Raw genomic sequence first — 26,532 nt, 5'->3', positions numbered from 1 at the left:
AATCTCCCACTGAGTTCGTTTGACACAAACTATCCACAACTGCTCAGCAAAACCAAGAAGGACAGGACTTCTATTTCTAGCAGCTGTCTCTAATGCTGAACGCCCTGTGAACACTTTGCAGTGAATAATGTTTTCCTACTTAGCCCCTGACAATGAGAAACTAGAGTGGCACAAAACATCAGTGGTTGAATAAGATGAGGGCAGGGGGGGAAAAAAAAGTCCCCAAAAGAGCACTGGCTTTTCAGCAAAGACAGCTGAGATCCGCAGTTTATTATTAGCACAAGCTGACAGTCAATGGGAGCAAAGCCAAAGGTGTACCAGTGCTCAAGGAAAGGAGTCAGGATGACCTAAACAGCATCAGTGTAAATCTGGCATTAGTGTGAAGTAAGCAAATAGTCAAAATGCTCATCAGCAGAAGGACATAATTGATAACTCTCAAAGTCATGCTGGAAAAACATTTAGCCTCCATTTTCATTTTCACGGCAGGTTATAAAAGACTGGAGAGCCCAGAGGCAGAAAAAATTTTTCAGTATGTGCTGTTATGATCCTTGGTCAACTGAAATAAAGGACTGTTCTGAGCCAGTAAAACATGAAACAAAGACAAGAAGTCAAAGACTGGGAAAGGCAGGTAAGTGGAGGAGTACTTTCAGCTAGAGGTAAAAGGAACAAATGACTTATCCTTCTTTTTTTCCCAAATTTACCTGCCTCACTTCCCATTCAGAGTTATCTTCCACAGCATTTTATTATCCACTCCTGGGTAATAGATTACACTACACAGTGCAGTTCTCTCCTTCCTCCTTGTCTTTGATCACCACAACCTCCTCCTGCACAATACACTGAATGCCACAACATTCAGGTAACAGCTCTTACACACAAGAGATGCTCTAAAAGGCCCAGGGATTCAAAGGTGCTGAAATGACCCTTCTCACTACATGATGAAAAGCAGTCAATACATCCTGGTATTTCAAGTACAGAGGAGTCATCACATCCCACCATCATAATGATCCACACACAGACTGTCTAAATCTTTAATAAATAAAAAGCAATTAGTGCTTTCAGAATATTAAGGTATTACAACTGCTTTCTTTCTGCTAACACTTCTTGTTCTCTTCTCACCTATATGTCAAGACATTTTATGTGGAGGTCAACAAGGGGATAAAATCTTTGCCATTATAATCCAATGGTCATTGGATTAACTCTTCCCTGGAAGAAGCCTGGGAAGAGACAGGAAAAGGATCTGGAGCTGCTATATTGCAGGTGCCAAATCTTTTCTAATTGAAGAAAAGAAAATGAAACAAACAAGAGTGGAAGGAAGTATAATTAAAATAGAAACAGCTTCTGTCACCTGCACACTTTCAGTTGTAATATGTTGACCAAGTTGGGCTCATGATTTTATCAGCAGTTCTCAGATCTACCAAATTATGCTACTACCAGACAGTGTTAGGCTTAGGTTTTAGCACCTTTGCCAGTTGAGGATTCACTCACGTGCTAGAGGAATCATGCATATCAATTAGGACACACTTTTCTTGAACAGAAGGCAACAGAGATGGGAAAGAGGAATAAAGTGGAGGAAGAAAAGAGTACAAAGTAAGAGCAGAACCACACATTTTGCACTCCAGCTGACTTGCTCAGGATTTAGCCACAGTGAATAGGAGTGATGATGCAGACTGTATTTTCAGTCCCAAGCTCTAACGTTTATCCAGCAACATTGCAGCAGCAACTGGCTGCAAGTGCCCACTGAAGCCCTAAACTACCTGAGGCCTGGGTCTCAATAGATCTGACTGGTTACTGATCTTTAACAACAGCAACAAAGACCTGTATAGGAGTTAATCTTCAAATAGTGCATCTGTTCAACCAAAAGACAAGAAAAAATAGTTAATGAATTATTTATTAACAGTATTGAATAAATTCATTTTTCATTTTAAAAATATAATATTAAAAAATAAATTAAGTAATTCAACTCTCAGAATTTACTTTTAGGACAGATGGGATTAAAACCCTAAAATTTACCCTTCCATCGTATGTTGCTCTAAAATAAACATGCAATTTCTTTAAGCAGCAGCTTGCTTTTCTCTTTCCTCTCTGCCACCTGCCAGAATGGATCTTTGATCTTCCCGTAGATATAAAGGACATATTACATATTTTTTGAAACTCACAAAGCTACTCATTGACCTTAAAAAAATATTACGTAAATAACTGAATGTTTCTCAGCAGTATCTTTTCTTGGTCTGAGAGATGCAAGTTCCAAAAAGAAAGTAAAATACACTCCCATATGCAAGAAGGTTATGTTCCCACTCTCCCAAAACCTATCTGTCTAACCCTTTTGAGTCAGACCATAAATCAGAACTATCCAGAAACTTTACTAGCAAGGGGAGACAGAGCTTTTAACAAAAAGATTGGATGACAACAGAAAGAGGGGGTGGGTGGCTGAAGCAGGTGTTTCCTACAACCCTATCTTACAAGCCAAAGAATGTAAAGGAGAGCTTAAACCACATTTCTGCCTGATTAGAGCTAGAATTCAAACTGCTCCTCCAGGAAAGCATCTTGTTTGTCTGGAAGTTGCTCACCCGTAGCCAAGTGGGTGGAACACTTGATCATAACAGCAAGGTGCTCATTCCCACCTCTGCTCCAGCCCAAGCTGTCTGCCATGGGCAGACATCCCAAAGAACCATCACCAGAGAACAGAGTGAAGGTGGGGTGGAATCTCATCTTCCTGATTTGCAACTGATGCCAGTGTCCTCAGCTTCTGGGGTTTTTTTGACAAAAAATATTTAACCTAATTCAACACAAATTCATACAGAGTTTCAGCTTCAAAGACTTTTTGTTAACTGATAATCTTCAGTGAAAAAGATTCTGAATGTCTGTCAGAGACATTACACAAGCTGAGTGCCACACACTACAGTTAAATGCCTGAAACTGGAAATGGGCTTATGTTCTGTAGATTCAAATGCATACCCAGGAAAACATAGGCAAAAAATACCCCAACCCTGAAGAACCATTTGTTATTGTCACAGATTAATATAAACACTTCACAAAAAACATGCCAAAAGCCAACGTTTAACTGTGGTAACAAAGGAAAATCCAGTCAAGACAAGACCACTGCAGAAATAGCTAAATTAATTATTTGCACAATGCTCACTATTCAGGAAGAGAAGACCTCGACAACTCTAAAACAAAGTATCAGCAGAAGCTTTGGGAAAGATTAACAAAATGAAGAGACACAAACCAGCCAGATTCAAGAGTTCACCCAAGAGCTCTAAAACAATGGAAGCACGATCAAATCAGCTGCTATAATAAACAAGAGAATTGGTGGGCACATGGGAATATGATGTAATGGGAAGGAGAATGCATGGTTTTGTAAAGAGAAGTTATAACTTCAAGATTACTTGCATTTCTGTAAGGAGTTAATGATTATTTGGATAAGGATGATTTGGTTAATGTAGTATATTTAGATTTCTGAAAAGCTACCACAAGCCAAAAGCTTTCAAACAATTTGTCATAGGGTAAAATAAAAGGTCTGTCATTAATTACTATTTAAAGGATGGAACTGAGTAAGTGGGCAATTTTCACAATGTGGAATTCCAAAATGACCTGATCTATTAGCCATAAATACCCTGGAAAACAGCAAGATTATAAATTTGCTAAATGACTCAGGTCAGCTCAAAGTAAATCTACCTACAGAAAACTGCTTTCATGGTGACTATACATGACAAGAGCTGGTGAAACTCTCTGCTGATAATTGCAAAGTAAAAGACAACTCAAACTGAGAATGGACAAGGATAAGTGCTAAATTATCTATTATTCCCAAGGAAGAGATTTTGCAGTTGTTGCCAATAATCCTCTGAAAACAATGCCTCGGTGGCCAATGGCAGTCAAAAGGGTGGATGAAGTGCTCAAAATTATTAGGAAGGAAACACAAAGTAAAACACAAAACATCATAAAGTCAGAGTGTTCACATCTTGAATCTCTCACACAGAGAGCAGCAGCCTCAGGAAAAAACAAGGTTCTTCAGCTTGGAAAAGACACCTTTGTGTCGTGAAAACAAGAGAATTCTACCAAATCAGCAAAGAGACTGCAGGAAGTGAACAGAGATTGACAAGTCATTTCTCATGTCAGGAAAACTTAACAACCCCATGTTTTTGCTGCAGTTATTATGCAGCAAGCATAAAACAACAAAACCACTTTCTTTGAAAAGGCATAATTAACTTGTGGAACTTACCACTACAGACAATCAAAGCATACACATACCCAAAAGCAAGTTCATGAAGGACAGCATTAAACACAACGTTCTGGATATATCTTCCATCCTCTCAAAAGAAGGATTTGCTCTCTTTCTCCTACTCTGATAAACTGTCTGCCACCAAATCCTGTTAGACACAGAATACCAGACTAAGTTATGTTGTCTATCCCAATCTGGTGGCACACACTTACCTTTTGCTTTTCTCTGCTAGTCCCAGTCTGAGGTTCTTCAAGCTGTCATATGTGGCTCTTGTTTTTCTGTCCAGCCCCGAAAGTGTTTGCTTCTGAGAAGTTTTTAAGTCTCTCTAGTCAGACCAAAATACTGTCAAACTATTTACACTCATCAGAGGTAATTATTTTATTAAAAAATTGCAGATGGAGAGGAAATTGCAGAGATGGAGATTTCAAGCTACCAAGAAGTGCAAGATACTCTTTGCTCCTGATGATCAAAAGCGGATGCAATAGTGGCAAATAAGACAGTCTTTGAGCATCAATAAACAATACAAGCCAAGAACAGAAAGAGCTGATGTCCAGTGCTGCAAGGATTTGGCAGTGTGCTAGTCTTCTGTTTATAGAAAGCATAATGGCAGCATACAGCCCTTACAGGGACTGAGCAGAGGATTTATGCAGTGTCTGCACTATGGAAACCTGCTTGATGTGCCACTTAGCTTTTACAAAGCCTTGCAAAAAAAATGAGAAAAACATAACATAGATCTTACACCTTCTCCCTCTTGTTGCAAAGGACAAAGATCTGAGGTACTCATCAGCCTACCAAAAAACAAACCTTGCTTGTTCCCCAAAAAACAAATGCTTCAAACTAGAGTAGAAAAATACAAGTGAAACAGGGCAACCCTAAATTTAGATTCTTTCTTCATGTACATATAACTGAAGGTGAAAGCCAGGCATATAAGCATTTAACTAGTTGATTCTAAATACTGAGATACTTTTAGATCTTTTAAATTATTTACAGGCCTAAAAGGGTGGTCAAACATGAAAAATATGTCCAATTACGAAGAATAAAAATAAAATAAAAAATAGATCATGCTTACTTTCTAAAAATATCTGCAGTACTAAACACACATTCAGCAAGACCAAATTCCTTATGTACAAGCACCAAAGCAGTGCTTACTCTAAAAGCTCTCACTCTTTGAATCCCCATTCATTTTCCCCAAATGCAACACTTAGATTATATTTTAAAATTACTCTGCAGCATAAGGAAAGTATGAAAGTGTGTCTGAAATTACTTAGTCTCCTACTTTCTTCTTTTAAAATAGAATGAGAAAAAAGATAAAAACATTTTTTTTTTATCATCAAGCAGTTTAATTCATTGACTTATGACCATTAACAGCATTTACAACTCTGTAAATTATAATCAGGACAATCAAATCCTGTGCTTTGGGGTAGGAGCTGACCTCCATAGGAGCTGAAAAGGAATTTTCTCCCATCTGCTGCACTGCACAGTTGTAGAGGTGCACTGTCAATACAATGGAAAGTCCACCCTATGTGAATATTGGTAGCAGAATATAAGGCTTTGAATGCCAAAAATGCCAAAAAGACAAATTCTGTGTGATTGATGAGAAATCCCTATGAAGCTTTCTATTCACTGCCAGACTCTGCTGCTGTGCTGTGCACAGACCATGAGACCACTGAGTCTACGACTTCCAGGACAGTCTAGACAGAATAGCTACAGCAAGGCAGACAGAAATAGAGAAGAATCTCTTTCCTACCAAGTCTGAATTTTAATTTCTCCTGTTGTAAACAGCTCCTTGACTGACTAATCTTACCCCCAGCAAATATAATTTGATTTTACTGTAGCCATATATGTAAACATAATATGAGAAAATCATGGCATTAACATTATTAACTACTAACAAAATTATATTCCTCAAGTAAAATCTGGAACATAACTTAATTTAATCTAATACATTCCATGCACACAGACACACATATATAAACTAACACCAAAATAACATTAATTTAAACATCATGTTACTGAAATCCACTAATCTGAGGTCAGTACATATAGAATTGAAAACTGCACTTACACAAAATATCTTTGTCATTCTATTGTATTTTCTATTACCATAGGACAACAGTAAAAATTCATATTTCAGAGAAATCTGAAACTGGAAGGAACCTATATTTCAATATCCCATGTAAAATAATAAAGTAAAACTAGGAGTTTGTCCTGTATTTAGGAGCAATACCAGTGACAGCCACAGCCCAAACCAGTACCATAAATATTTAAGTGCCAACTTGAACCCCCCATCTGCTGACATTGCTCTCCATACAGATATCAGGACACACGTGAGCTGCACAGCAATGCTCCATGCCGAGAACCACCAAAGACGTCAGAAGGAAAAGGGTGAGCTGGTGACCAAAATCCTCATTAAAATACGGTTTTAAGGAGACAGAGTTCTATTAAGCACAGGTGGAGCAGCTTCACTACTGGCTTAGTGATCCTTCTTACAGCCAACATTCCTTCCGCTGGGAAACTCCAGCTTACCTGCAAGTCAATGTCATGGCAATGAAGCTGAGTGCTGGAGCTGGTCTGTGTCATTAGTGTTGCTAAATTCAGGATTTGACCTGACACATAAATATACATGGTAAACTTGAGACCAAATTTACAAGAGCATGTCTTTAAAAAAGGTGCTGAAGTCCATGCGATTGCTCCACACTGTCTTTAAGGTGCACATTCAAGTAGCTGGATGTGAAATACCTGATCTGTAAAGTTTTCATTTTATTTCTAGTCACATTCTCTCCTTCTCCCTAGGAGAATTAATAGAAAATTGTGGGTTGATGTGTGCATCAAAATATTTCCCGTTTGTATCTGCAAGAGTACTTTAGACTAGAAAACTAGAAATTGAATTAATTCCCACATTTACTCAAATGGCACCCGGACAGTGGGTGGAAGAAAACAGGTATGGCACAGAAGTCCTGGCATCTGAGCGACTATCCCAGCTTTTGAAGGAGCAACTGAAACACATCCATCTGATTAGAAATTATTATTTCAAGAAAAACCATACGTATGTACTTAAAAACAGCATTTCAGGTAGTCCACTTAGTGTTGCATAAATATACTTTGTGCTAAAGTTTTTTTTTATAGAAGTCAAATTCAAAAAACAGTTTAGGTATGCGCATGTGTAAGTAAAGCAGCCTGTGTATGTGTGGGTGTGTAAATACCATATACCCAGATGCAAACCTTCAATGCATTAAGTAAACTTCAGCTCTATACCTTAGTACTCAATTCTGAGTCTGGTTACCTTCCGGATTGCTAAGTCTTTCTAAATTAGAACAAGCAATTTCTCTTTGTTTTACCTAATATTTGAAAATGGCAAAAAAGTCCCATGGGTCACTGAAAATTATCCCTTCATTCCTGCCGCCTGTTTCAAGTCAGTCAAAACATTCCAGACTTCAAAAGGGGGCTTTGCCTGCTTAGGCCATTTTGGTGTCCTTCTATGGTTGGCCTATGAGGGATTGGTTATTTGGATAAATTAGTTTGTGGAGCCTGCTGGCCTTCTAGAAGACCTCAGTGTCTGACTGCAAATTAGTTCTACCGAACATGTAGAAATCCCTGGGCAGACGAGAAGAAGTAAATGGTGATAAAATCTAATACTACAATGTTTGTAATGCGATTTTATTCTGCTCTGTAGCTTGTAAGCAAAGCTAATGTTGAATTAAAAATTTTCAAATATAAAAATGTCCATGAAAGCACAAAATCAGATCAGTATCCGAGTCACAGCAGAGAAGGCTGGATGCCAACTTTAAAGTTAAGCTTCCCGCAGGAATCTTTTACAAGAACAAACAAAAAACCTCCTGGTTTTCCACAGAATCAAGTAGGTATTTACATTACGGATGCACCCCTGCTTAAGCCAGGAAGTCACACAGTTGAATTCGGCTGGAGCTTGGGCTGTGAATAAACTGCTATGCAGTCTTTCAGTGCATAGTTGTACAACTGCCTAAGGAGAGTTTATCCTTAAGGAAGAGAAGTCAGAGAGCCAAAACTAACAAACATGGCTCCTCGAGCGGAACAATGGTCCAGAAAACCTAGTAAAAAAGAAAATAAACTTCACTGGCAGTTTGCTTTTTACTGTTAAGGGCTAAGCTACAACTTCATCAAGACTTTCAAGAAGAGACTCCACGCTGAACAGTTGCACACAGTGGCTGGAAAAAGTCAGATGGATTGTGTATTTCTCATATACCCACTTTTACAAATGCCCCATGCCATAACAAAGGAAAGGTTCCACATCTCTGAGCAAACAAGGATTTGTAACCAAGTGGTGGTATCTGTTGATGGACCCCAACAAAAGCCCTGCAAGGTCTTTGTGACCTTGAGGAACATGCCCAACTCTACAAGCTGTGGGTAGCAGTACTTCTGCCAGTGCTACAAGCACCATTGCCTATGGCACTGTAGGATTTCTACCACCAATTAGGAAAGGTATATTTTAAGTGACAAGAATTTCTCCTTGGTGTTACTGCAAACCCAGATGAATGAAGAGCTTGCAGTGAATAACATTTTCAAACTTTCCACAAACAGCTTACAATTTTCAAGAGAATTTTCACTAAAATGTTTTGAAAGAAAAAAATTATATCAATAGTTACTGATTGAGCAGTTGCTATAGACGGCCTAGCAGCAGCTCACTTCAATTTGGGGAACTTAAATACATCAGCTAGTTCCGGCTGTTCATTCTTTTTGACACTTACTGAGCGTAATAAGTGGGTTTTGTGGCTTATGTTTCCAATATTCTACCAATTGCAGATAGAGAGGGGAAGGGGAGTGGGAAGGGTGCAGGCGATTACATTTTATAGGCTCAGTTACAGATTGCAATTGCATGGTGCTTTCTGGTTATTGCCTTGCAGAGCTTTCCAAAAAGGAAGCGTGTCACACATTTCTTCAGAACAGGAGGGGAACACAGAGGGGAGAACAGTGCTGTGCCAGTCTTTGAGAAAAACTAGGCAGCACATGCATGACATTCACAGTGACAGTGCTGTAGTTTTCGGACGAAGGTAAAATACTTATATTTTCACCCTTCCTCCTCATAGACTTTGCTCTCTAATGTGACAAACAGGTAATGTGAGTAAGCGTGACAGACATGTCATTGATGATGCTGCTCAAATCTGCAGGTCACCAGCCCTGCCCTCAGGCACAGCCATGCCATCACCATGGCAGTGGCCTCTGAAACCGCTCGAGAGTTGTGCTGCCGGATCCTGGCTCGCCTTGAAACAAAATGAACTTTCTAGCCCTTCTGGTAGTGAAGATAACCTTGAAAATGTGAAGAGAGTGTAATCTGATGCCTCAGTAAGACTGCAAGGAGCTTGAAACAAAGACAGAGAGATGTGAACTGCCCCAGCCATCTCTCTCTGGGCCCCATGGACTCAGCATTTCTGTGGTCGTGGAGTCTGGCATATTTCCAAGATTCCACAGAATCTCGCATGTTTGCTGCAAAATTCATTATTTTGCTGCAGCCAGGTGCTGGATGTTTTTTGGTGTGGGTTTTTATTTTCCCTCCCCCTTCCTTGCTGAAACCAGCTATTTGGTCTGTGTCTTTCCACTGGCAGAGGTAGGAGGTGAATTTTCGGCACAGAGTTCTGCTCTCCAGTACGTGGCATGGGGTTTGCAGGAGAGAAGTGTCCAGTGAGCAGCAGGGAGGAGGAAGAATTTGGAAATATGCAGCCAGGCTGCCCAGAGTGCTGACTGAAAGTTGAGGTTTGGGGGCTGTGGGGGGAATCAGAGAAGATTAACTGCTGGAGTGAACCAAGAGCACCTCCTTTTTTGGCTCATTGGGTACACACTACTTGGATCTACCTTGACTGCTGAGGGCCTCAGAGTCTTCGCTCTGTTTTCCAGATGGGCAAACTCCATCATCAAAAACTGAAAATACTTCTTGGTGTGCAATCCTGCAGTGAGAATTTTCAATTACCAGCCTGGACAGGGTAGGAATGAAAATTATTTTATGCTATATAATAACTTGATATTGCTACCAGAGAGAGAGTTATGGAAGAAAAGCCCTCCAAAATAACCCCAGAGGGTATAGTAATTGCCGAAAACAGGTCAATATTTACTTGTGAAAATTTTCTTGTGCCGAGTTTTGCAAATAAATAAACCCCATGCATTAAAAAAAAAAAAAAAAAATCACAGGCAAATCAAATGAAATAAAATATCTGCTGACCTCTACACTGCCCTTTTTGAGGTTTTTTTAGAAGTCATAATCAGGGTACCTCTAAACACCTGGGTTATCATGCTGAATCTTATCAGTGTTTGTCATGTTCTTAGGGCTTCCAGAAGGTTTCTAGGGCAATAAATTCATGCCAATACCAAGTTTGGGACTGGTAGACAGCCTACCACAAATACAAGCCATGATAATTTTACATAATTTTTTAAAATCAATTTGGTATAAGATGTACTGTTACTCAGTCTCAGTCTCCATACAATCAGAATTTTTCTAACACCTAAAATGGCATTTTCATCTCGAAAATAATTAAAACAAGAAGTTGTTATTTTTATTTCTCAAGTATATTTGAGCAGTGGGACTTGTTGCAAATGACTGGCAGGCAGAAAAGCCCCCTCAGGATGGTGAAGAAAATACAAATCAAAAAAACCCAACCATTTGTTTTAGCTTGATGAAACATAAGTGAACCATCTTTGATAAGTGCATGTATCATTAGCAAACAAGCTTCAAAGTTTTTTTTTGGACTTGGAAAGAAAGCAGCAGAACTTCAGTGAAATTTTCAGACATGATAACACACTGATATACTCTGTCCAGCCAGCCTCAGGTTTGCATTGTGCTTCTTTCTCAAGCACCTAGTAAAGGAAAGGCAGGGGCAGACATAAAGTCCAAGTTTGCAAGCCCAAGTTTGAAATTAATTTCCTACAGAACGCAAACCAAGAATGCGACAGAACAATTAGAATGATTTCTTGATTAGGAAATGGCTAAAATACTCTCTCAGCTGTGTGAGTGCAACAGAAGTACAGAAGTGAGTTTACTGGGCTTATTATGGTACCCTCTGTACCCATCAACCCTGACATGTATTCCCTTGTGCAACATCACAACATCATCCCCTTCCTCAAAAGAGAAATCTTGGCCAAAGTGGAAAAATTCCTCCTCATCTACTCTCTTACACTGTTGTCTGATAACTTCCTTTTCATTTTCTTTTACCTTCTCCCAGTACTATCTCTGTTGTCTATCTAGCTCTGTCTTCCTAAAAACATTATCCAGCTTCATCTCTCAGTTGTTGAATAAAGCTGCTCCCTTATGCACATGTACCTGAAATTCCTTCCACCATATAGTTTGCATTGGCCAGTTGCAAAATTAAATTACTTTTCAACTGGTATGTGTAGGGAAGTCTTCTTCTTTTCCTACGGACTTGCACCAGGTTTTCAAAGTCACTACATGTGTTTGGGATCTTAAATCCCAAACAGGTTTTGGTTTCTGGTTTCTAATTACAGAGTGCTAATCTATCCCTCACTCTGTCTTTCTTTCTATGCACATACACAGAGCAAATTAAACAAAAATAATGCCATCATCTTTATTTTCACTGAGACTATTTTGCCTCCTGACCACTGCTTTTAGGAAATCTTCCTGTTGATCAACTGACTGTTGCAAACGCAGCAGACTGTCCAGTCATGAATAACTTCAAGTGAGATCTAATTGAAGGATCTGATTCCAGGGTCTAATACTCCAATTTTAAACAATGACACTGCAGTCAGAAGAGTCACACCCTGCCCTGTGTCATGTACCTGTGGGTGCTTCAATCCCCGTTTACAGAAGCCTGAGTGCTAGTCAGTGCAGGGGGTCTATGCAGCAGTTACTGGTTTAGATTTTGATAACCTTGATAGCATCAATGACTACCACCCACTCGGGTAATGCGAGGGGAAACTCTGAGCAGATGAAGTGTTTTACAGGCCCTCTGGACTAAGTGGTGAAAACAAGGAATGGAATGAATAACCCCAACAGGAGTGCTGGTGGTGCCAAACCATGAACAAATATTTCCCTTAATACTCCTGTTATGCTAAGCGACAGTTACATTTGTCATTACATACAGCTCCAGCATGCAATTACCCAGCCCAAACCCTCCACAGCACACCAAGCCCAGGCTATGCCGGGCATACAGAGGGGAAGTTTTGCAGTGGAAGCCACAGAAAACCCTGACAGCATCAGGGAAAGGCTTTTCATGCATGGAGGAAAGCCTGACTCCAAACAGAACGAGGAGCTTGGGTGGTGCTGAAAGCTCTGGCACTGCAACTGCAAACAGGACCATCCCTGTTTAGTGCCTGTTGGTAACCATGGCCACCCTTTTCCTAAGAGTTAACTGGTCCTGTCCACACATGGCAGTAGCAGTGATGGATAAATACTCAAATGTACACATAGAGACAAGACTGGAACAAATGAACATTGGAAAATAATCAAAGCCATATTGCTTCAGACAGTAAAAATTACACTACACATGAAGTGTAACAAAAACACAACAGGCTTATTATTAAAGGGCTTTTTTCTGCATTTTTTCTGATGTGTTTACTTTCTACATTTGACAGTACTCTCTCTATTATCTCTCACTCTTCCCTTTGTATTCTATGTTTCTATATTCAGCTTCCTTGATGCTTTCATTTCATGTAGCAACAGAGTAGAAAAAACACTGGAAATAAATCTAATTAAATTTACTAAATAGTAGTTTTTTTGGACTTATTTTACAACTGGCAAAAATAAGGTAATCTCAATACATACAGTTTCTGTTAAACAATTCAGAATAAAAACATAGATGTAGCATTTTGAATTTCACTGAGTGCCAAGAATGATGTCACAAATTAAACTAACAAAACCAAAACACACAACTAATCATTTGACCGTGCATGAAACATTCTTAATTGCATCTATTATTGTGACCCTACAAGCAGGCATTTACAACAAATAACAATGCTACTACATTTTTTTGCCACTGTTCTTAAGACTTCACAGCTAGGAGTTGCACTCGCTTCACCTAGAAGCAGTATTTGCATATATTCACACAGGCAAAGAGAAATAACTTCAAAAAATGGGACGAAAACTCCCTAACAGATAAAAATGTTAACAACATAAACACAGCAGGCCAAGTATTTTTCAGAGAAAGCAACAAATGAACGTAATATGAATCACTGAAAAAAACTATTTTTAAAGCTACACTTAATTTTCTGTAGCTTTTGAACAAGCCTCCATCTCTCAATTAATTTCATCATTCCCTGCTTCTTCCAATCACTAAAAGTGCACGGAGCTAAGACTTTCATTCACTTGGTCACCACAAAAATAATTGCCACTTTAAAAGCCGCAACTTTTTTTCTCAGGACTGACAAGTTGTTTACTTACAGACTTCCCATTTATTCCCTCGGGGTCTTCCATTGAAGATTTCTCCTTCCAAATTATATACGGGCTATTAGTTACAGGGAGGTTCAGACAGTCCTAGTACACACACACCTGTGGAAAAGACAGTACCACATAGTCGGATTAATTTGTTGGCATGAAACTAGGAGCTGATCTTCATTGCTGCAGCTTTCGAGCAACTTACAAGTATTCACAAGTTGGGAGCAGTTGTCTTTGAAGACTTGAATCAGTCTTGAAAATAAATACATAGCTGAGCTGTTTATTGCGAATCCATGCAAGCCAAAAGCAGGCAGCGAGAGCCCCGTTGTGCTCGCTGTCTGCAGAAGAATAAAAGGCAGCCAGGAACTCTTCTACCGCCACTATTTCTGTGCCAACAACACATCTCTTCTTTTTTTTCTTTTTTTTTTTTTTCCCCTTTAGGAAGCTCAGCCTTCCCCTGATATCTATCAATGTCAATAGTACTTTAATGCTAAGAGGAAATAATAACAAAGCAATATGATTGTAGACTGAGCCAGGATAAAAAAGAAAATCCACAAAGTTTTCAAACGTTGCCCTCAAGCTAAGAATATTTTTATACTAAATCTCTTCAAGTTTACATTAGGTCACAGTCCTAGGCCCCATAAATTATAAATATGGGATGCTTTGTATTCTCTCACCTTCCAAAAGGGTGTTCTTTGATGTTTAAAGTAATAGTGAAGTATTGAGATGAAAAAACAAAGGCTTACCCTCCCAAACAGATATCAACCCAAAATATGGTTTCCTTCCTTCTTTAGAATAAAATGCTCTATACTACTTAAAATTCAGAATTATTAATTGGCATAATTTAAACAAATCCAGCTAAAATTCTCATTAGAAAAAGTGGTGCTTTTTAAAAAAATACATGGGAAAAATGCTGTCTATAAAGAATAAAAATGAAAATCTGATTTTTAAAAAATGTGTCAATACATATATACACGCACATGTTATATATACAGAAATGTGAATAGCACTTTGCTCTTCTGTGACAGTTGAGGACATGGTCTGAGATACTCAGTTTGTCCTAAAACAACTCTGCATATGAAAGACATATAATTTATGATCAGGACTCAAAAATCTTATTGTTTATCTTTCTACTTGGATAAGACTCTAGCAAGAAATTAAAAAAATCCATTCAAACCAGTTTTTTGGACACTACTCATGGCACACATTTGGCTACTTCTATAAAATCTAAGCATTAAGAAAGTGTTAACAGGTCCACTCCACACCCTAAGGAAGATGCTAATTTGAACCATGCTTCTGCAATGCATCCACTCCCTTCTTTCTGGTTTACAATTGAGAGATCAAATCCAGTCCTGCTCCTGCTGAGAACAATGGCCAATACGCAATATTTCTGTGAAATCAGGGTGCTTATATTTGTTCTGACATCAGATTATAGGTTAGAAAATTATTTATGGCTTTAAAAAGTGACAATTAAAGTTAGGGAGGGGAAGGACAAGAATTTTTTCTAACTTAAAAAAAAAGAGAGAGAGAGAGAAGAAAACAGCCCTCTAACAATGCCCCACTCCTAAGCAATGACTGACATCTGTTTCAAAAACCCTTTTATTGCAAAATTCAATAAATGGAAAAACCGCACAAACTGAAAGTCTGCCACTTCAGCGGGGGAATAAAATAGAGCCTTTTCTAATGGAAAAATATTCAAAAGTCAATTGATGTAATGCCGGGATGGATGACCTGATGGATTTTCAGATCAGCAGTGCTCTCTTTACTAATGGAAAGAAAACTTTACCAAGACTGGTAATTTTCTATTGAAGTCCAGAAGGAAAAAGCATATATGCTTTACTGTATATTATAGTTCAGCTGCAATTAGGCGACCTAACTTGGAGGAGCTGCTGTGGCAAGTATTTTCTCTCTCTGGGAAAGATTCCTTTAACACACCAGTGTTAAAAGAGCCTACTCTTGTAATTTCTGCTCTGACATATGCTGCACTTCATGTCACTGCAAAAGAGGTTTACAAAAAGCTCCTATATTTACCCACCCACACTGCTAGGGGCAAAGACTTGTCTTGCTCAGAAGTCACCAGAGACCTCTGGCAGCAGAATCAAGACACAGTAACATGAGGGCTTAGATGTTAATACAGAACAGCTGATCCACAATATAATTAAGCAATTTTCATTTTGAAAAATTCAACTCTTAAACAAGAGTAACTTAGTTAGTCTGATTCTAATTGTCATCTTAGATTATTTTTGACTTTAAGTAAAGCTTTATGAAACTAATTAAATTCCCTTGAGTTGTTAATGAATCAAAAATATATCCAAATAACACACAGTATCTATTACAGAGAAGCTGTTATATGCAAAATGTGCCATTGAATATGAGTAGGACAAAACCTCAATTTTTTGAAAAAGACAAGACATAAATTGAAGAGAAGTCATGAAAGGACATATCCCCTTTTATTTTTCTCTACTTCTTTGGAAGTCATTTGCTCGGTAAAATATTATTACAATTAAATACACAACAGTATTAAGAGTCCCACCAGCTAATGAAGTACTATTGTACCAGACATGATGACCCAACAGCATTGGTCCTCTTTCCAAACAGTTACTACCATTTAAAAGGGAATTAAAAATAAACCCACAGAGAAGCACAGAGAGTGGTTTATGGGGGATTTTTATTCCCTCCTTTCTGAAACATTAGCAAATGCTGTGCAATTTTCCCCACACACACGGATCCAAACATGTGCCTTTGGTGCCAGGCACAGGGCGGCTGCCAGCCCTTCCCAGCCACGCTGCAAGAGGTGGCAGGAGCTTTAACAAGCTCCTTGTCATGGAAGTGCTGTCCCTCCATCCCCATCGGAGCCCCCACCCGAAAACCTGGCAAAAGCCAGTGGCTGATCATTCAGGAAGCAGATGTTAAACACAGCCACTGAGAAATAATCTCTTGGGGCTGGAAGGCACCAGTGGGGGCTGGCCACTTGCAGAGAGTACCAAACACAAGGGTGAACAAAAGGTAACTGGCCATGGCTGACCCAGGCACATAGACACCTACATTTAAGGAGAAGGAGCCTCATTCCTTATGCTTGCTGAGCTGCTCTTCACAAAAGCTGTGATTTTCCCATGCAAGTGCTCCAGTGTCTCTAATCCACATCTTGGAGCTGTCCCAGGGCTGCTGTAACACACCTTCAGCTGCACTGAGCCCCTAAGGAAGCTCACAGTGATCAGAAAGAGCACTAACACAACAATGCCTTGGGATACCTCAGCCCTTCCATACCAAGGACAAGGAATTAAACTTTTTATCCCGTTCCTGTGCCACCAGCAAATTCAATCCTGTCTTACAACCTCCAAGCTGATTATGGCATTGCATGAGACAAGACAAGGTCATTTTAAGTCCCATCAGTGATTTCTGCTTTGCTCTTATTTTCTTACATTTTCTCAGGAACCAATGGGATTTTTCTAGTAACACTGTGAAAAAATTGTATCTCCCCAAGCTATATGCATTTGTTAGAAGAAAAAAAAACCAAAAAGCCACACGCGCTTACCTTTTGGCAGAGAAAATAAAAAAAGAGGTTATGAGACTGGGTGAAATGGCCTTTTCTTACTCCGTAGATGATAGCATGTGGTATTTTACAGTTAATGTCAGGGAACTCGATGGTTTTGATTTTAGGTGCTATATTTGGTAAATTTCCTTTTTAGCACTTTCTAAAGACTCACTACACTCACTCCATTCCCAGGTAGGTCTCTCGTCTCCCACCCCCGCTTCTTTTTAAGGTGTTAAATTTGGCAGATAACCTGGGTAGCATTTAGAAAACAATTATTTCCAAATGCTGGGAAAGAAACTTGCCAAGTGTAACAGCTGAAAACTGAAAAGAAAGAGGAAAAAAAAAGAGGAAGGAAATAAAACGGAAGAGGGAAAGGTATTTTTAAAAAATGAAATTTAGTAGGGACCTTTCAGCAGCTTTATAAACAATTAACTCCAGGGCTGCGACTGAAGACCACCTCTGATTCAGCCTGGAACGCCCGCAGATGCAATACAGCATCCTGCCTTCCAGTGAGCCTCAGGGACTCCAGTTAAACAGCGAGGTGCCCAGATGTGTGGGACCTACCATGCACATCTGCTGGAAGGCATCTCACACCAACTGCAGTGCTGACACCGACCAGACACCACTGACCAGACAGACTCTGGGGGTGTGCAAACCCCCAGACTGTTCTGTGGGCATGCAGCACACAGGTAACACACTGAAGAACACCACAGGGGTAGGTCACCATTTCTGCAACCCAGTATACATCCATGTTCATCTCAGCAGATCTTTGTTTTCCACTACCATCAAGCAGAAATGCATGGAGTGTCAGGACTTGTGGCTGAAGTAAACGTGTGGGAGAGGGGCTGAAAATTTTCAGCTATACTGGTAAGCTTTCCTTTATATAAAACAGAACAACAACTCTGGTGTCCTTGACAGGCATGTTTAAAACTCATGGCACTTACATTCACTGTCAAGTCTATGTCTAGCACCAAAGCATAAGTTCTTTATAAGTAAAAAATACAATCTAAGTATCAAGATTTTTTTTTTCTTGCTATCTAGGTAATCACTTTTAACTTAATTTTAAAGATTAAAACTGTGGTATTTTCCTAACATTTTTAAGTTCACTGAGAAGTTAAATTTCTGGTAAGGAAATATGAGGTCTCATCTGCCTACACAGGAGTGTCACTGGGTGTTGGACCAGGATAACCAAGGAGACTCAAGAGCAAAAGGAAGCAAGAAAGAAGGTAGGAATGAAGCACTATGAACACAAAAAATACATCACAGGCAAATGATATGCCAGTTTAGGAAATATATCTGTGCTACTTTCTGAATCCTGATTACATTTATAAAATTGCTATCACATTGTAAGCCTAAGTATGCCTTGAAGGAACTACTCAACAATAGAGTTTGTGCCCCATTTCTCCCATATACCATTAAATCTAAAATGAAAAAGGTGCTGAGAACACAAGAGCCACGATACTGCTTGAGACCAACAACCCTCCTGGTGTTGTCTCCAGCAACAGCCATAAGTGGGCACAGAAGAGCAAGAACAGAACAATCATTTGCCATTTTCACAGCATTTTCCCAGTTTCCTGCTATTTCACTTCATATGGTTTCCTGAGACAGATGGAGTTCATCTGTGTAGCAGTCCTCAGTACAACTCTCTCAAGTACTTGTCTATTCTCCTCCTGAAGCCTATGTAAATTTTTTTTAGCTCCTAGCAGTTCTGAACACCCATTTTTGGGGGAATTACTGAGAACTGAACAAATTTTCTTGGAATTATTTAGTTGCCAAGACCCCATTTCTGAAAGGTGAGGGTCAGCCCAGTGCTGACCACTTTCCATGTACAGCTATAACTATTTTAACTGAGCTTTAGCAGTACACATTTGTATCTGCAGAATTGCAGCCGTCATTTTATTGTCCTGACTTGTCTCACAAGGTCCTTGAGAAGTTCTTCACCACTGTCCTTGTTATTCACCTCAAGTGGAAGCAGAAAATGATTTAGAAAACTAGAACAATTATTCTGCCAATTAGCACACTCATTGAGACCTTTGGAGAAAGTGGAGTGAGGATAACAGAAAAGTCCTACCTGAAGAAACAAACAAAGGCAAAAGATGTTGGCATGTTTTTATGAGAATCTTCTGGTTGCTAATTTCAGAAAGCTCAGAAGAGCTTTCTGGTCTCCCAGCACTGGAAAGGATAGTCAAATACAAAGGAAACTCTCCTGAGGTGGAGAAAGAAGCCTGACAATGCAGTGTTCAAAAGTTAGAAGTGCAATGATATAAGACTGAAGAACTAGAAAAAAAATGAAGTAAATAATCTGCCATTGCTTTTACAAGATCTAAATCTGAAATACAACTGTTTCAAAAACTGTCTTGATGAACTTTTTTAGTTGCTTCCCACACCCAATGGTCAGGAATGGTTTTGAACAGGAATTAGGACCTGGTAAGTGCTTCAGTTATGAAACCTGGTGCCTGCAATGGGCAGATTTCTAAGTTCAATCTCCCTCACACAAACACCCAATACGGTGCCTCAGTCAGGAAGCTCCACAAAAGGCTAAAAGTAATTTTTTCTTATAAAAATTTAAAGCAATAATGTTATTCTAAAAGCAGAGCTCTCCAAACATAGCAAAAGATCATATTTTTCATTGAATACTACACGCACAGTAAAGTCAAGCTGCAGAACAATGCTAAAATTATACTGGTTACTTGCTTGCCAGAATTTCTTTTCTAAATTACTTACAAAATTAATACTACATTTAAACTACCCAGTGGGATCAAATTTATTTGTATCTGAAAAGTAGGTTGAAACTGTTCAGTAGAAAAACACACTAACCGTTTAGGACACAAAATAAAGAATATTCTTAAGGTGAAAACATTAAAACTCTGCTTTTAAAAATTAATAAAATTACATTTTACAAGGGGAACTTTGCCTCAAATAAGGATTAAATAGCTTTCCTCTTAGCATTCCATAGGATCTTTATCATCAAAAAGTTAAAATTTCCCTGGTTTTATTTATGTATCATTAATAAAGAACAAAACCAGAATGCAACAGCCAATTCCTTTGTCATCATGTCGTTGAGCAATAAATCTGCTTTTTTGCTTTCTATGGGTCACACTACAAGAGGTGGAGGGGATGAACAGATTAACACTATTAGCTTAAAGGTCACGGTTATAAAGAATATGAAATATGTACAGGAAAAAATGTTGAGCTACGAATCATGACATGCAACTGGAACACTTACCTAGCTCAGGAAAGAAGTGTAAGATACTTTACAAACAAAGCTTTCTTTCAACCCGTGTGGTTCTGTACAATGTTTCTAATGAGTAGTAATTATATATGTGCTTTAAGAAGCCTTTCTACACCTATTATAAATTTAGATTAAAGGCAGGGCATTACTTATTATTTTACATGTGCTTTTAAAGTAGTTTGTAAAATATATGCAGTCTATAAAAGTTTGTGGTCTAACAACAAGCAACTGTACTGCTTCTGCATAATTCAGTGCAAAAAGTTTGCTAGCTATAATTAATACAGGTCACATGTAGAGGTTTTAAGTTTACACAGAGCAATTAAAATAATTTTCTTCTAGGTGAAATGTCTTAGTTTTATAATTTTTTCAAGTTTTATTTATTTTTTTAAATAAATCAGATAAATTTGAGTCTGAAATTATAACATTAAAACCTAGGCTTCCCCCAAGCTGGTAAAAGCATTCAAGTAAGAAACAGTACCAGCAATATTTTCAGTAGTTGAAGCCACAGCATCATAGAGAGCAGAAAAGTCCACCCTAATAGGATGGGTTACAGAAAGCATGGCTGCAAGGGAGTCATCATGGCTATGGAAAGCTAACATTCAACCAGGAAACTCAGAGGCCAAAGTCTTGGCATCTCCTGGTGAGGGGGACCCGAGCGCTGGGTCGGGGCCAGCTGAGGTCCCACGCTCTGTGAGAAACACCCAGCTGCCTCTGGACTCACCCTGCCCTTGTGAGCAGTGTGGCTGCCCTTGTGTGGCACAGAGCCATGGCCCTGGTGTCTCCATGTGAGTGCCACTTGCAGATCTCACAGTGGATCAACCACCAACTCAATGTGCATAGCAGTGACCTTCCTCACACCATCATCAGTAAGGCTAAGGATGCTGCTCTCTTCAACAAGAGAACTTCCCTGTCTCTTGAGGTCAACCAAAATTTTCACTGGTAAGTCACAACAATCGCACACAGCAAGAAGCATCTTATTTTCAATCTTTACAACAGATTAATGTCTACAAATACTTCTGCTTCTCTTAATGCAGTAGAGGTATCTGCTTGAAATCGGGATGAGTTTCACTACCAGGTGCAAGCTGTTTCTTTTGTTCATTTGGACTCATTTCTGAGAATAGGATCTCTTTCAACCTCTGTTAGGTCCAAATGAAAGAACATGAATGGTCCTAATACTGAGAAAATCAGAAGGCTGTACCACTGAACTGTCAGATCTGCCAGTGTAAGATCCAATGGGATATTTAAAGGCACCACATCAGCCTAAGCATCTACAGCCTTACCCTTACTTGTTTGTCTGTTCCTTTATACTGCAAGCAACCTTGTGAATTACAGTAAAGACACAGCTGCACCTTTAGCCACCTAAATACTCTTGGAAACCTGGCCCATGGTGACCAGAAATACCCACAATTCACTAACCAAAAACTAATTTTAAAGCAGAAGCAATACTGTTTTTACCTAACAGTGATGGCAACTTTCCTTCACATTTCTGTTCTACATCCTCAAGCTCTTGCCTCTCAGGAGTAATCCCAGGGAAGGCACTGCCCAGCTCCCTATGGATCAAGAATGGAGGTACTCATGGGGACCTCTCCCTCTTTTCTAGCCAGCAGTCACTCCTTATGAAATTAAACCCCAGCAACAAATTGTTGCCAAATGTGGACAATTAGCATTTAAATATTACAGGAGGACGAGAAGAAAATTATTATAGGACTATTTATAGGACTCCCAGTTCCTCAGAAAACAATGCCAAAACACATTTTTTAAAATGCTGTTCTATTCAACTTTGTCATACTTCTTGCTTGACAGACGACATCCTTCTCCTCTGATTTCTTCCAGACTATATTTTCATGAAAATGAATTCAGTAACTCATCAATTTTAACATAATAAAAACTGAAAACTTAAGGATTTGGAACCTTGATAAATAGGTTTTTGCTTACACAACTACACAAAGATGCGTTATGTGTTTTTTGTCAGCAAAAAATGCACCTGGTCAAACAACAATATTTCATTTCAGTTCTCCATGTCTCCAAACTGTATCTACCAATGAGAATGAACTTTACACACATTTATGAAAAAACCAAAACACTCAAGAGCAAAACACAGTAGAAATTAAGTCATTAAAGCAGTCTGTCCTCTAGCAACAGCCACACTTCTTAAGTGTTTGCTTATCCTAATAGTCATCCAATCTTTTTCAGCATCACAGCTCAAGATTAATCTTTAATTATTGCTAAATATTACTGACTATAGCAATATATTAAGTGGGAAGAACAGAAAAGACAATGGATATTATCTATAGAACATGATTTTTACAACTAGTATAAAAATAGTTTCACTTATCAAATAATGTTATACCTAAGCTTTTATAAATAATATTTTATAATAAAGGAAAAAGCAAAGAATGAACTACACTATTATTTTGAACATAATATTTCATTTTCTTTTGAGAAAAATATAATGTAAAACATAAAAAAAGAAAATTTTATTCACACAGCACCATGCAGTCCCCTTCAATATTCAGATGATAAAGAGCTCAAGCTATTGAGCTGAGTAATTAAAATTTAAAAATTTCAGGAATTAGACTAATTGCCTAAAGTAGCAGTAGGTGTGACTCGTTATGGAAACAGCATGGGAAGGACAGAGAAGCAACTTCGAGTTGGAAAAGCTTTTAAAAGCATATGAAGTACCCAGCTGTGGCCTCCTTGATTTTAAGGACTTTGCACACAATTTCCGTTCTTATAAATAAAAAGAGCTTTCTCCTAGCTCACTTCATTATAAGGGGAGCTGCAAAAGTGCAGACCCACCTCACAGGGTGGGAGTTCACCTCGTGGTTTTTGCAGGCAGCCCAGCACAGCGGGGGCCCTGGGCAGACTGGGGCACTGACTGCCTGCACTGCCCACGCCCCCAGCCCCTGCCTGGGTCTGGATTATGGACAGCACTGCCCCCAGCTCCCCAAGAACTGCCCCTCTGGCTGTCACTGCCAGGCAGCCACAGCTCACTGCCACACCATCTAAACCAGGCAAAACTTTCTCTGTCCAGCCATTAGAGCCTTTTCATAGTAGTTTGACCCATATCACAGAATTCAATGGTAAATCCATATTTTACTTCCTAGGTCCAGGAAGTAGGACCTATCAGACAGAGGGAGAAGATATTCTGTGTCACAGAAAAAAAAAAAAAAAAAAGGCAAGTGTCCAGACATTTGAGAAATCATTATGATGTTTGGTATATCAGATTAAACAGTCAAAGAGAGTAAAAATGAGAGAAAGGAAAAAAACTCCAAGCCTCTTAACTCAATTTAAACTCTTAATTTTGTGTCACTCTCCCTCTCTCTAAACCTAGAAGGAAAGGTTATTTTGAGCAATAATATTTTTGGATTCTGTAATTAAGAAATTGAATGAGAGAAACAAAGAAAATAATGTAAAATTCTCAAAATGCACAGGATTCAAGAGGGCCCCAGCTTCTAGCTCACTGGGAGAAACTGTTCAAATGACCTTTGAAGATTTTACAATTCTCCTGCCAGAGTCCATCCCTCACCTTGCCCATAGCAACAAGTTTTTCAGCACAAGGAGGACACAGCCACAAACAAAAAAAGAGTGACTTGCTTCTTCCTTTCTCTTCCTACCCTGTTTGTGATTCAGTTCACATGGGAAGACAGAGCTAATGAAGAAAATCAGGAATGAAACATCAAGCATGGAATGAATAACACCAGTTATTGGTGCTATAGGTAACCATTGGTTATGGTCACTTAGGTGACTTAGTTTCTACTTAGATGGGTTATTAATATTTTTATTGATGTCATTATAATTTCTAAAATGTTGAGGATTGGTGAACCACTCAAAAAGATTAATCCATAGATTTTAAAAGGTCGTTGAAGAACATGCATACTTGTGCTTAACACCACACTTCAATCTACAGCAAAACAAGTTGTGTACAAGCTACAACAAAGGTTTGGGAGGAATGCACCTAGACCAGCCTTCAGAAGATGTGCCAGGTACCGCCACGAGCTGCAGTCCTCAATTAGGGACATTTCCATACATATTGCTCTTCTGTCTCTTACTTTCTGCTGCAGCTGGACTACCTGCTCCGTGACTACTCCATGATCCTACAACTACCCTCATTACAGTTCATGCTTTTGGCAGAGAATGAACAGCTCTAATCTGGAAATGGTTTCATAGGGACTTTCCACACACCACTCCTCCTAAAGAACCTCTGACAGCACTGAATGACTATTTTCTCTTCTTATAACCATATTCTTATTTTAAAGTATTATGGAAAGTGTGAGTCTTCAATCGTAGGAGCTGCCTGGGGCTGCGTTCATATTGCATTTAGCTGGAGCATATGTAGCAATAACAGTGTTTTGCTACTAGAAGTCAATGGGAACTACTCTTTGCATTTTAAATACGATATTCCTAAGAGTCTAAAAGGGGGGAGAAAAGGGGGGGTGGGAGCGAGGGGGAAAGCCTACTGCTTTATTTTCTTAATTGATGAAAACGCTGACCTTTGACTTTATGATAGAAAAACTGCCAATTTAAGTTTTAAAAAACAGAGAATCTCCTGCAAAAAAATAAGCTTTATCTCCAAGATGAACAACAGAGACCAAAACCATTTCATAAGTAGCCACATCCAGCGATCCCTTTGAAGAGAAAGCAGAAGCGCAGGAGGCGAGCCGAGGCAGGTACACCTGCGGGTGCACCCCTGCCCGCCGGGATCAGCCCTCCGTGCGGACCCGCTGGCAGCGGGCTCCCGGCTGCGAGCAGAGGCCGTGCCCGGACACCGGGGCGCTGGCGGGGCCGCCGTCGGTGCCCCGGCACCGCTCGCTTCTCCCCGTCCGTCGGAGGGGGAGCGGCGCGCTCCCTGCCGCCCTGACACTTGCCGAGCCCACAGCCGGCAGCCCCACGCTCGCACCGCGGCGATGTCCGCACGCTGCCGTTACCCTGTGACACAAAGCACGCGTCCAGCGCTGCCCACACGCCGCGGCGCCCGGCCGGCACCGGGCGAGCCGCGCTCCGCCGCCCCTTCCCTCCCCTCCCACACCGGGCTCCCGCCGCCTCGCCCCTCCCTCCCTCACTCCCTCACGCCCGCCGCTGCGCGCCCGCGCAACCCCCGGCCCCACGTGTCCGGCACCCTCGGCTCGGCTCGGCTCGGCTCGGCTCGGCTCGGCTCGGCTCGGCTCGGCTCGGCTCGGCTCGGCTCGGCTCGGCTCGGCTCGGCGCGCACTTACTCCGCGGGGCCTCCGGGGCGGCGGCGCGGGCCCGGCGGCTCCCCAGGAGCGGCGCCCGGCGGTAAGTTTCGAGGAGCGCGGAGCCGGGCTCGGCGGGGAGGGGTTTCGGGGAGGCGGTGGCGAGGAAACTTCCCTGGAGCGGCTCGACCGCCTCCTCCCGCCGCCGCCGCCGCCGCCGCCTCGCCCGGCGGCCGCACCGCGCCTGCCCGGCCGGCCGTCACACACGGGAGCGCCGCTGGCCGCCCCCTTCCCGCCCCACCAACACACGCTTTTCAGTTGTTATCTTTTTTAAATTTCCTTTTATTTCTGAGAATTCAGGTGTTACTAGCGAGGGGAGGATGGGCCCTGAGGCATGCCGGCTCTCTGCAGCGCTGCCGGGAGGTGAGGCACGGCTGCGGGCTGCGCGCCCGAGCCCGGCTGGCGGCCCCGGCGCTGTCCTGGCAGCGCAGGGTGGGCGATGGAAAGGTACCGCAGCATCCCCCGGGCCCGGGGGCTTGTCTGACACCCCTCCTCACCCCCGTGGGTAAAGCCATCGCTGAAGGCACAGAACGAGTCAAGGCGTCAGGGGAATGCTGCGCTGGGAGAAGCTGTGCTAGGCATATGGCACCTGACCCCTCGGACCATCCCCAAAATCCGAGCTTGTACACATCCACCCCTCCTCATTACGCACGAAAAGAAAAAGCATGGTTCAGATTCCCTATGTGTCATGCTTCAGGTACAAAGTTACTGCAGAACAGTGGTAGAGCATCCTCTTCCTTCCTGGTCCTGGGGACATGAGCATAAGGCATGTAGCATGGGCATCTGAGTATAGATGAAAGAGAGATGCAAGCCCTGCTCCGTCTGGCAACCTGGTCCAGACACTGAAGCAAGCATAGCTGCTTTTTTACCTGTTGTTATAAATACAAACACTGTAGTCCAGGCCTTCTCCTCTTCCCTTTCTTCTTCCTTAAACCAGAAGGAAAAAGAAACGTTGCCATT

The 26,532-nt window shown here is 40.7% G+C and overlaps 1 protein-coding gene across 1 annotated transcript in view; it reads right to left on the bottom strand.

Annotated features, from left to right (window-relative positions):
- EYA1 (EYA transcriptional coactivator and phosphatase 1) overlaps positions 1–25,728 on the bottom strand; it is a 155,145-nt gene extending 129,417 nt beyond the window's left edge. The window contains exons 1-2 of the mRNA XM_056485623.1: positions 25,555–25,728; positions 13,578–13,685 (exon numbers count right to left, since the gene is read on the bottom strand). Of these exons, the coding sequence (XP_056341598.1) occupies positions 13,578–13,610 (33 nt within the window). The 5' untranslated portion in view covers positions 13,611–13,685; positions 25,555–25,728. The remainder of the gene's footprint in view (positions 1–13,577; positions 13,686–25,554) is intronic.
- Between the last annotated feature and the right edge of the window lie 804 nt (positions 25,729–26,532).

This window comes from Oenanthe melanoleuca, chromosome 2 (genome assembly GCF_029582105.1).
Source record: "Oenanthe melanoleuca isolate GR-GAL-2019-014 chromosome 2, OMel1.0, whole genome shotgun sequence".
In the NCBI taxonomy this organism is placed as follows: Eukaryota; Metazoa; Chordata; class Aves; order Passeriformes; family Muscicapidae; genus Oenanthe; species Oenanthe melanoleuca.
Note: the sequence above shows the minus strand (reverse complement) of the source record. Positions and strands in the feature narration are given on the sequence as shown.